The sequence below is a fragment of the Lemur catta genome, chromosome 1 (assembly GCF_020740605.2).
Source record: "Lemur catta isolate mLemCat1 chromosome 1, mLemCat1.pri, whole genome shotgun sequence".
NCBI classification, from domain to species: domain Eukaryota; kingdom Metazoa; phylum Chordata; class Mammalia; order Primates; family Lemuridae; genus Lemur; species Lemur catta.
In genome coordinates, this window is record NC_059128.1 from 275,497,272 (window position 1) to 275,509,867 (window position 12,596).

The following is a 12,596-nucleotide window of genomic DNA, read 5'->3' on the forward strand; positions in this document are numbered from 1 at the left end:
TAGAGAAAGGGTGAAATGTCTGGACGATATAATACATGATTATTTCAATTAATTGGTTTATTAATACTAATTTGTTGATTTATTGTATAGTGTGATAAAATATTAATGAAGTTTGATAACTTTTCATGTCAAGTGGAAGGAACGAAGGCCAGCTGAATGGTGAAACAAATACACCTATTGAAGGAAACCCTGCGGGTGATGCAGCTGCCTCTGCCAGGAGCCTGCCAAATGAAGAAATAGTACAGAAGATAGAGGAAGTACTTTCTGGGGTCTTAGATACCGAACTACGATATAAGCCAGGTAAGTTGGAGATAATTAGTCGTCTCAAAATATTTAAGATTTTTTTTTTTTGAAATTTGAAGGCCAATAATATTATTTTTTGAACATTGAAAATGTTCATTAAATCTAAAACTTCAGTAAATATAAGTTTTTGTTTAATTGATTTACTGAAGTCTTGTTTAAATCCTTGTTTGAATATATAATTATGCTGAAACATGAACATTGATGTAACTTGTTTGCTTTGTTGGTGGAATATAATTTTTATCTTTATCTGGTTTAGTTTTGATTGAGTTTCAGTTTATTTGTCTCAGTTTCTCAATACCAGGAATTTGAATGAGGGTTTTCATTGAACAATTATGTAAATGTCAGTTTTGGAAGGTATATTAGCCTGGACCAAATCCAGTGATTTTAAAAACATACCTTTGGAGGTTTTATTTTAAAGTCCAATCCTAGGGGTTCTCTTGTTTTTGCATTCACCCCACTTAAAAGTGCAATGAATGGAGGACAATCATTGCTTGGATATTTACCTTTTTTGGAATTGATTAAATAATTGATGTTTAGAAATGAAGGATTTATGATAAGCTACAAAAATAACAGTCGTTATCTTCGTTTAGTTATGGAATTAGGTTTGGGGTTTGTTTTTCTCTTTCATAGGGTGATTTAAAAAGCACAGACTTTAGCCATGCTTAGAGTCATGGTTCTAACAACCTTTCTTTCTTTTCTTTTCTTCTTCTTTTTTTTTAATCTGGATAGTTAAGTAATCCAGGCAATCTAACAATCTTTTTTTGATTGAGGTATAACTTAGCTAAATTTGTTATTATGAAATAAACAATTAATAGAAAGTGATTAGTTTTGCTTCGGCATATGTCTTGTGTGTTGGTTTATTTTTTTGCATAGTTTTAATAGCTACGATACCTGATCAACTTTTTCTAGGATCCCTAAGATTTATCTAATTTGATATTGGCATTAAATCCCATCTGCTTGTAAAGTGGAATATAAACTACCTTCTCTTTAGAAGATGCATATTGAAATCTTATGAAGTTACATGTTAAGGGCTGTAAGAATTTCCTCCCCGAAATCACTTTATTATTTTCTAAAATAGAAACATTTTAAAATTTATTTTGTAGTAGTTTTTGAAGAGTATTGGGGGACAGATGTTACTTTTATTGGCATGTAACATAGGTGTGATAAGATAAAACTTGAATTCTTTATTGATGCTTTTTTATTTGTTGTTCAGGTATTTGTATCCTATCTAAAAGCTATCATTAACCTTTGCTGAAAGCTTACTAGTTGCCAGGCATTGTTCGATGGACTTTGCATGTTTTAATTCATTTCATTCTCTGATTCTGGAAGACACAGTGTGTCAGTAATTTGGTCAAGGCCATTCATCTAGTAAGTAATGGATTGATTCAGGATCTAAAAGCAGGCAGTCTGTTCCAGAGCCAGTGCCACGTTGCTTTCTGTATAAAGGGGGTTAATAAAATAATCACAAAAGTTATTTAATGTGAGTATTTTTAATAGGAATTATAACAACTAATAACATGAAATATATTGATCAATAAACGTATTTTAAAAGTAATTTGCTATAATTTGAGAGCTGGAGGAAATAATGATTTTAATAGGATTAAGTGAAACATAATATAATTCTAAGTAAGTTTTAGTGATAAACTTAAGTATTTATTTAATTTTTTATTTTTTTTTTTGAGACAGAGTCTCACTCTGTCGCCTGGGCTAGAGTGCCATGGCGTCAGCCTCGCTCACAGCAACCTCAAACTCCTGGGCTCAAGCAATCCTCCTGCCTCAGTCTCCCAAGTAGCTGGGACTACAGGCATGCACCACCGTGCCCGGCTCATTTTTTCTATATATGTATTTTTAGCTGTCCATATAATTTCTTTCTATTTTTAGTAGAGACGGGGTCTCGCTCTTGCTCAGGCTGGTCTCGAACTCCTGAGCTCAAACGATCCACCGGCCTCAGCTTCCCAAAGTGCTAGGATTATAGGCATAAGCCACCACGCCCGGCCAAGTATTTATTTATTTATTTATTTATATATTTATATATTTATTTATTGTTGTTTTTATCTTTTATTTATTTATTTTATTTTTTTTTCTTCTTATTTCTACCAGTCAAAGCAAGAAAGTATTTATTTTTAACTTAGGTTTTAGTGTAGAAAGAAATAATTGGAAAAGTTGCAGTCAGATTAAATGGATTATGAAAAATTGTTTATTTGATAACTTTTTGTTTAATAAGAGGTATTATACTGTGTTGTGTTAGCATGGAATGTAATTGTGGATTTATATGATTTATTTAAATCTACTTTGGGGAATGTCTGACAAAATTAATTTGTTACTTTCAGACTTGAAAGAGGCCTCCAGAAAAAGTAGATGTGTATCTGTACAAACAGATCCTACTGATGAAATTCCCACTAAAAAGTCAAAGAAGCATAAAAAGCACAAAAACAAAAAGAAGAAAAAGAAGAAAGAAAAAGAAAAAAAATATAAAAGACAGCCAGAAGAATCTGAGTCAAAGCCGAAATCTCATCACGATGGGAACATAGATTTAGAATCTGATTCCTTTTTAAAGTTTGATTCTGAACCTTCAGCAATGGCACTGGAGCATACTACAAGAGCATTTGTCCTATCTGAGACCAGTGAATCCCCTGCAATTGTGCTAGAATCTCCTATAGTATCAATGGAGGTGTCAGAGCCGCACATCGTAGAAACTCTGAAGCCAGATGCACAAACTGCAGAACTGTCAGTTGCATCTACATCAGTAATCACAGAACAGTCTGTGACAGTAATGCTGGAACCATCCATGACAAAGATTCTGGATTCCTTTGCAGCGGCACCAGTGCCTACTCCGACAGTGGTGCTGAAGTCATCTGAGCCAGTTGTAACAATGTCGGAGTATCAGATGAAGTCTGTGCTGAAATCTTTGGAGGGCACATCTCCAGAGCCATCAAAGATCATGTTGGTAGAGCCCCCAGTAGTAAAAGTATTAGAGCCATCAGAAACCCTTGTGGTATCATCAGAGACACCTTCTGAGGTGTACCCTGAGCCAAGCACATCAACAACAATGGATTTTCCAGAGTCATCTGCAACTGAAGCGCAAAGATTGCCAGAGCAGCCCGAAGAAGTACCGTCGGAGATTGCAGATTCATCCATGACAAGACCGCAGGAGTTGATGGAGCTGCCTAAGACCACAGCGTTGGAGTTGCCGGAGTCGTCGGTGGCCTCAGCGATGGAGTTGCCGGGGCCACCTGCGACCTCCATGCCGGAGTTGCAGGGGCCCTCTGTGACTCCAGTGCTGGAGTTACCTGGGCCCTCTGCTACCCCGGTGCCAGAGTTGCCAGGGCCCCTTTCTACCCCAGTGCCTGAGTTGCCAGGGCCCCCTGCGACAGCAGTGCCCGAGTTGCTGGGGCCCTCTGTGACACCAGTGCAACAGTTGTCACAGGAATTGCCAGGGCTTCCAGCACCATCCATGGGGTTGGAGCCACCACAGGAGGTGCCAGAACCACCTGTGATGGCACAGGAGTTGCCAGGGTTGCCTGTGGTGACAGCAGCAGTAGAGTTGCCAGAGCAGCCTGCGGTAACAGTAGCAATGGAGTTGACCGAACAACCTGTGACGACGACAGAGTTGGAGCAGCCTGTGGGGATGACAACGGTGGAACATCCTGGGCATCCTGAGGTGACAACGGCAACAGGGTTGCTGGGGCAGTCTGAGGCAACGATGGTGCTGGAGTTGCCAGGACAGCCAGTGGCAACGACAGCGCTGGAGTTGCCGGGGCAGCCTTCGGTGACTGGGGTGCCAGAGTTGCCAGGGCTGCCTTCGGCAACTAGGGCACTGGAGTTGTCAGGGCAGCCTGTGGCAACTGGGGCACTAGAGTTGCCTGGGCAGCTCATGGCAACTGGGGCACTGGAGTTCTCGGGGCAGTCTGGGGCAGCTGGAGCACTGGAGCTTTTGGGGCAGCCTCTGGCAACAGGGGTGCTGGAGTTGCCAGGGCAGCCTGGGGCGCCAGAGTTGCCTGGGCAACCTGTGGCAACTGTGGCGCTGGAGATCTCTGTTCAGTCTGTGGTGACAACATCGGAGCTGTCAACGATGACCGTGTCGCAGTCCCTGGAGGTGCCCTCGACGACAGCGCTGGAATCCTATAATACGGTAGCACAGGAGCTGCCTACTACATTAGTGGGGGAGACTTCTGTAACAGTAGGAGTGGATCCCTTGATGGCCCAAGAGTCCCATATGTTAGCTTCTAACACCATGGAGACCCATATGTTAGCATCCAACACCTTGGACTCCCAAATGCTAGCGTCCAACACCATGGATTCCCAGATGCTAGCGTCCAACACCATGGACTCCCAGATGTTAGCCTCTAGCACCATGGACTCCCAGATGTTAGCAACTAGCACCATGGACTCCCAGATGTTAGCAACTAGCTCCATGGACTCCCAGATGTTAGCAACTAGCACTATGGACTCCCAGATGTTAGCAACCAGTTCCATGGACTCCCAGATGTTAGCAACCAGCTCCATGGACTCCCAGATGTTAGCAACCAGCTCCATGGACTCCCAGATGTTAGCAACCAGCTCCATGGACTCCCAGATGTTAGCAACCAGTTCCATGGACTCCCAGATGTTAGCAACCAGCACCATGGACTCCCAGATGTTAGCAACCAGCACCATGGATTCCCAGATGTTAGCGTCTGGCACTATGGACTCTCAAATGTTAGCTTCCGGCACCATGGATGCTCAGATGTTAGCGTCTGGCACCATGGATGCCCAGATGTTAGCGTCTAGTACCCAAGATTCTTCTATGCTGGGTTCAAAATCTCCTGATCCCTATAGGTTAGCTCAGGATCCTTACAGGTTAGCTCAGGATCCTTATAGGTTGGGTCATGACCCCTATAGATTAGGTCATGATGCTTACAGGTTAGGACAGGACCCCTATAGATTAGGCCATGATCCCTACAGACTAACTCCTGATCCCTATAGGATGTCACCTAGACCCTATAGGATAGCACCCAGGTCCTATAGAATAGCACCCAGGCCATACAGGTTAGCACCTAGACCCCTGATGTTAGCATCTAGACGTTCTATGATGATGTCCTATGCCGCAGAACGTTCCATGATGTCATCTTATGAACGCTCTATGATGTCTTATGAGCGGTCTATGATGTCCCCTATGGCTGAGCGCTCTATGATGTCAGCCTATGAGCGCTCTATGATGTCAGCCTATGAGCGCTCTATGATGTCTCCTATGGCCGAGCGCTCCATGATGTCAGCTTATGAACGCTCTATGATGTCAGCCTATGAGCGCTCCATGATGTCCCCAATGGCTGATCGATCGATGATGTCCATGGGTGCCGACCGGTCTATGATGTCGTCATACTCTGCTGCTGACCGGTCTATGATGTCATCGTACTCTGCAGCTGACCGATCTATGATGTCATCTTACACTGCTGATCGTTCAATGATGTCTATGGCTGCTGATTCTTATACTGATTCTTACACTGATACATACACGGAGGCATATATGGTGCCACCTTTGCCTCCTGAAGAGCCCCCAACAATGCCACCATTGCCACCTGAGGAGCCACCAATGACACCACCGTTGCCTCCTGAGGAGCCACCAGAGGGTCCAGGATTACCCACCGAGCAGTCAGAATTAACAGCTGAAAATACTTGGCCTACAGAGGTGCCATCATTACCTCCTGAAGAGTCTGTATTGCAGGCTGAACCTCCTGTGAGTCAAAGTGAGATTTCAGAGTCTTCGGCAGTGCCTGCTAATTATTCATTGTCAGCATCAGATCCTTCAGTGTTAGCAGCATCAGAGGCTGCCGTGACTGTTCCAGAACCACTGCTAGAGCCAGAATCTTCAGTTATGTCAACACCTGTAGAGTCGACGGTAGTAGCAGAAGAACATGAAATTATTCCAGAGAGACCAGTGACGTGTGTGGTGTCTGAAACTCCCATAATGTCAGCTGAACCAACTATGTTAATATCAGAGCCTCCTATTATGTCAGAGACGGCAGAAACATTTGATTCCACGAGAGCTTCAGGGCATATTGCCTCAGAGGTACCTATGTCCTTGCTGGAGCCAGCAGTAACTATTCCAGAACCAGCAGAGAGCAGCATCCTGGAGCCACCGGCTATGGCTGTCCCAGAGCCTCCAGCCATGACCGTCCAAGAGCCTCCAGCCATGGCCGTCCCAGAGCCTCTGCCTATGGCTGTCTCGGAGCCTCCTGCCATGGCCATTCCCGAGCCTCTGGTTGTGGCTGAGGCAGAGCATGTTACCATTCCTGTGCCAGTTGTTTCTGCCCTGGAGCCTACTGTGCCTGTCCTGGAACCAGCAGTGTCAGTCCTTCAACCTGCTATGATTGTTTCAGAACCATCTGTTTCTGTCCAGGAATCCACTGTGACAATTTCAGAGCCTGCTGTGACTGTCTCGGAGCAGACTCAAGTAATATCAACTGAAATGGTTATGGAGTCTCCACCAATGATACTGGAGTCTAGTGTTATGTCCTCATCACATGTTATGAAAGGAATGACTCTACTATCTGGTGATCAAAATCTTGCTCCAGAGATTGGTATGCAGGAGATTCCATTGCATTTGGGTGAAGAGCCACATGAAGGACACTTGAAAAGTGACTCTTATGAAAGTGAACGTGGAATAAGTATAGACCTTAATATAAATAATCATTTGGTTGGTAAAGAAGTGGAACATAATACAGTGTCTGCTGCTAGCACTGGTTCTGTTGGTGAAATTGGTGAAGAGAAAATTTTACCCAGCGATGAGACTAAACAATGCCAAGTATTGGGTACTTACCCTGGTGTCAGTGAAGCAGATACAGGAGAAACTCTATCTTCTACTGGTCCTCTAGCTCTGGAACCTGATGCAGTGGGAACTAGTAAGGGTATTGAATTTATCACAGCATCTACTCTCAGTTCAGTTAATAAATATGATGTTGAAGTATCTTTAGCTACTCAAGATACTGAACATGACATGGTAATTTCAACCAGCCCCAGTGGTGGTAGTGAAGCTGACATAGAAGGACCTTTGCCTGCTAAAGACATTCATCTTGATTTACCATCTAGTAATAACCTTGTTAGTAAGGATACAGAAGAACCATTAACTCTAAAAGAGAGTGACCAGACATCTGCAGTAGCTCTCAGCCCTAAAGAAACAAGTGGAGTTGAAAAAGAAGTACCTCTCCCTACTAAAGAGATATCTGATTCAGTATTTTCTGCCAACATTGAGGATATTAATGAAGCAGATTTAGTAAGACCATTACTTCCTAAGGACATGGAACGTCTTACAAGCCTTAGAGCTGGTATTGAAGGACCTTTGCTAGCAAGTGAAGTTGAACGTGACAAATCTGCTGCCAGTCCAGTTGTAATTAGTATGACAGAAAGAGCTTCAGAGTCTTCTTCAGAGGAAAAAGATGATTATGAAATATTTGTAAAAGTTAAGGACACACATGAAAAAAGCAAGAAAAATAAAAACCGTGACAAAGGTGAGAAAGAGAAGAAAAGAGACTCTTCATTAAGATCTCGAAGTAAGCGTTCCAAGTCTTCTGAACACAAATCACGCAAGCGAACCAGTGAATCTCGTTCTAGGGCAAGGAAGAGATCCTCTAAGTCCAAGTCTCATCGCTCTCAAACACGTTCACGGTCACGTTCAAGACGTAGGAGGAGGAGCAGCAGGTCAAGATCAAAGTCTAGAGGAAGACGATCTGTATCAAAAGAGAAGCGCAAAAGATCTCCAAAGCACAGATCCAAGTCTCGGGAAAGAAAAAGAAAAAGATCAAGTTCCAGGGATAACCGGAAAACAGCTAGAGCTCGAAGTCGTACCCCAAGTCGTCGGAGTCGGAGTCACACTCCGAGTCGTCGAAGAAGGTCTAGATCTGTGGGTAGAAGAAGGAGCTTTAGCATTTCCCCCAGCCGCCGGAGCCGCACCCCTAGCCGCAGGAGCCGCACCCCTAGCCGCAGGAGCCGCACCCCCAGCCGCAGGAGCCGCACCCCGAGCCGCCGAAGCCGAACCCCCAGCCGCCGAAGCCGCACCCCAAGCCGCAGGAGCAGAACCCCCAGCCGTCGAAGAAGATCAAGGTCTGTGGGAAGACGACGAAGCTTCAGTATATCCCCTGTCAGATTGAGGCGATCAAGAACACCCTTGAGAAGAAGGTTCAGTAGATCTCCTATCCGTCGTAAAAGATCTAGGTCTTCTGAAAGAGGCAGATCACCCAAACGTCTGACAGATTTGGGTGAGTCATTCTATTATGATTGTAATAGAGAATGATTTAAACCTGATTTTTTTCTGATCTTCAGTCAAATGAAATATTTTGGGTTACTGGTTTAGGGTATATATTTTTATATTTAAATTTTTATGGTTAAAAACTCATAAGAAAGTTTAGAGATAAGTGTATTGTAATTGGAGTTGGAAGACTTGCTTTGGAATATAATTAGAATCAAGGTTTTTCCATACTTGGATGTTTTATTTTGCTTTGGTCACCTTGCCATGACTAAAAATGGACAGCAGAAGCAGATGTGGAAGTCCAGTTACATGAAAAACAAGGCTAGTATATATGTTCAGATTGTTATTTTCCAACATACATCCTTGCAAATAAGCCTAAAATTACAATGTTTCTTTTTTAATAAGTTAACATCTTAAAATGGCCATATAGAACTTAAATATTTGTGAAGGTAATTCTGATTGTTACAGTTGATAATGGGAGTGAGTAGGGAATTTTGCACGTGGGGGGAGTTATTTAACTGGTTGGGTGATACTAGCTAAAGTAAGTGAAATTTATTAGATCAGTGATATTTAATAATCTGTTCTACTTTAAAAATAAATGTTTGGCCGGGCGCAGTGGCTCACGCCTGTAATCCCAGCACTTTGGGAGGCCGAGGCGCGAGGATTGGTTGAGGTCAGGAGTGAGACCAGCCAGAGCAAGAGCGAGACCTGTCTCTACTAAAAATAGAAAAATTAGCCAGGTGTTGTGGTTTGTCCCAGCTACTTGGGAGCCTAAGGCAGGAGGATGGCTTGAACCCAGGAGTTTGAGGTTGCAGTAAGCTATGGTGATGCCACTGCACTCTTGCCCCCGGTGACACAGTGAGACTATCAAAAAAAAAAAAAAAAAAAAAAACCCCTCAAATTTTAAGTAGTGTTTAGAGATGATTAAAACTTGATGGATAATGGATGATTATCTGCAATAAATATGGATAATATATTATCATCCCAGTATATTGGACATTTCCAGGTCAAGATTGTCTAAAGAAAAAGACATTAAACATAATAAGGGAGACTCTGCATTCATTTCAACAGAAGTTTTCTGAGTTCTTTTTCAAAGCAGAGGAACAGTATGTAATTCCAAAAGTGATGACAAGTTGGAGAAGACATGGGTAAAATGCATATGTCTTTTTTACCAAATAGTAAAAATGCCAAAAAGGACAGAATGTGATGATTATTGTAGTGCTGGTATAGTGGAGTTACTTGAACACAGTGGAGAGGAGTGTTCATTCTAACTTAATGGAGACTTGTTAGAAGAGATGGCTCTTGAACTTGGACTCAGAGTGATTTAAGATGTCATACTAGGAGGAGAGTAATTTTGGGTTATGGCAATTGAGGGAAGTAAAGTTGGCTTTGGTAGGTTTGTGTCTTCAGAGTGTGTGTGGTACTGTGACTATCATAGTTGTATGGTGAGTCAGCTGTTTTGGTATAGTATTTGAATGGGAAGCTCATTGTGGACTTAATTCTTGAAGCATCCACTGCTTAAAACTTTGAGCCAGAGTAGTTTGATCATTGATATAAAACTTAGAGCGGAAAATTGATGCCTTTAGTTTTGTTTGTATATAAAACTTTTGGTAATAAAAAATATACAGCCTTCTAGGAAAACCGCTTCTTATATTTTTCCTCTTACAGATAAGGCTCAATTACTTGAAATAGCCAAAGCTAATGCAGCTGCCATGTGTGCTAAGGCTGGTGTTCCTTTACCGCCAAACCTAAAGCCTGCACCTCCACCTACAATAGAAGAGAAAGTTGCTAAAAAGTCAGGAGGAGCTACTATAGAAGAACTAACTGAGGTAAGCTAGACAGAATTTGTTTTCATTCTTAAATGGATTATTCCAGTGATGTTGACTCTGGAGCGTGCCAAAACCCGAATTGTGGGCTGAACTGATAATGGCTGGCACCGAGTGGCCAAAACCCGAAATACAGATGTGGCAGCGGCAGAAGCTCTGTTTAGCAGGCCATTATCTGGGATGGCTAAGCTCCGCTAGCTAAAAGTTACTTCCCATTACTTTTGCTTTCCAGTTTTAGAAGCCAAACTGACTGAGGAGTGGGACGGTTCGTTTGAATGGAGGAGGTGTTGAGTGAGCAACACGCAGAAGCTCGCCTACAGTTTCGTTTCCATTCACGACGTGTTCACTGATCGCCACGAGTGTACTGCATATACGCAAAGACACAGACAATCTTCAGAAATGATCTTTTGCCACCGGAGCTTGGAAATTAATAAGAATAGCTGGCCATTGCCTGAAAAGGAACTTCTTTCGCATCAACATTTCGGGTTTTGGCTGTTTGGTACCAGCCATTGGCGATAATGGCCAACCATTATCAGTTCTTCCTGCGGTTCGGGTTTTGGCAGTAACATATATATTTTAAACATACTTATTTTTGTTTTTAAAAATTTGATCTTTCCAATTGAGGCTTTTTTGGGGGCTTTGTTTTATTATTACTACTTTTTTTTCTTTGGGGGGAAGATGCTGAAATACTGCTGCTAGAATCCAGAAATACCACACTGTTTCATATATTGAAACTTGTTATTGGCTAGCCTTATGCCAGCCTGCCACTGTCAATATATATTCTGTTCCCCTTGGTTACAAGCTTGATATACTCTGTGTTTTTGGCTAAATGAGCTTTTTATCCTATTGTAATATTTTCAATTGATAATAGATGTATTGAATTCTACTGCTTGTATAGAGACAGGTCTATCCAAATTTACTCTGACCTTTTTATAAAGCCAGGTAATGGAGTCTGTTCCTTTGCTTCTCAGGAAGGAATTGACTTTGCTTTGTGTGTCAGACCTCATCAGTTGTACCCTCTCCATCATGCCTTATTTTCCATCTTTAAGTTCTGTTCATTAAGAGACTCAACCTACAAACATTTAATGGAGAGACATGTTACTATATAATTCTGCAAATGTTTTAGATCTTTTATTTTGCCATACATTTGAGGATCATAAAGCTTCTTAATTTGTTTCCTCACTTAGATTTATTATAATATGAATTATAACTTTTTTAAAAAAATTAAGAACCTTGTAAAGCGTTTATTGCTTACTTATCAAATTCAAGCTCCTTATCCAAAACGCTATGGCCACTTAGTATTTTGCTGTTTTTAGTCCTCATCTTCAGCCCTGTTGTCCCTTTTAACAAATTTATTCTCACCTTTTTACCACCACTTGACTAGGATGATTTTTCCTTTCTCTACCAATACTTGTTCTTCACTATGAAAATCTGGCTTAGAACTCTACAGGGAATATTCCTTGATTCTCTAACCCTGCCTGCCTCTATTCTTTCTTAAGCCTTTGTTCTTTTAGCACTTATGTAATCAGTTTGTATTATATCAGTTTGCACTTGTTATTGTGTTGCTCTGTAAAAGCGTTCTTCAATTATTTCATGTATATGTATTCCGTCTCTTGTACTAGATTGTAAGCTCCTTGGGAGCAGGGACCACGTCTTCTACTTTTTTTTTTTGTATTCCTCAGACAGTGCCCAGTACAGTGCTCTGCACATAGTAGGTGCTCAATAAATGTTGTTGACTGACTGACCAGCCAGAGTGTGTTTAAGTAATAGCTAATAAGCCAGATATCTATCTATAGATAGATAAGTTTGTTTGTTTTGAAAGTTGCTTTTATGTGGTTTTGATTCTAAGAAATTACATGTTGTTCTACGTAAAGCATTTAAGATTTATTTTTGTTTGTTTTTACTTTTAAAGAAATGCAAACAGATCGCACAGAGTAAAGAAGATGATGATGTAATAGTGAATAAACCTCATGTTTCGGATGAAGAGGAAGAAGAACCTCCTTTTTATCATCATCCCTTTAAACTCAATGAACCCAAACCCATTTTTTTCAATCTGAATGTGAGTATTAGTGCTTATGGATTAGTAAAACAGCACAGCTTATGGACTATTTAAATAAAACCCAAGTAGAATTTAGTTTATTAATTTTTGGTTTAAATACTATGAGAAATAACCAAATTATTTCCTTTCTGATTATGTTGAAAATCTTCAGAAACCATTTAATGTAGGTGATTGTTAAACTACT

The 12,596-nt window shown here is 41.5% G+C and overlaps 1 protein-coding gene across 5 annotated transcripts in view; it reads left to right on the forward strand.

The window, feature by feature from the left end:
* SON (SON DNA and RNA binding protein) overlaps positions 1 to 12,596 on the forward strand; it is a 32,348-nt gene that overhangs the window by 3,370 nt on the left and 16,382 nt on the right. For 4 of the 5 annotated variants that reach the window (XM_045540578.1, XM_045540579.1, XM_045540577.1 and 1 more), the window contains exons 2-5: positions 134 to 300; positions 2,634 to 8,537; positions 10,196 to 10,356; positions 12,266 to 12,412. In XM_045540578.1, the coding sequence (XP_045396534.1) occupies positions 134 to 300; positions 2,634 to 8,537; positions 10,196 to 10,356; positions 12,266 to 12,412 (6,379 nt within the window). Of the gene's footprint in view, positions 1 to 133; positions 301 to 2,633; positions 8,538 to 10,195; positions 10,357 to 10,585; positions 12,098 to 12,265; positions 12,413 to 12,596 lie in introns of those variants that run through there. The other variant, XM_045540580.1, reaches the window with a different exon arrangement.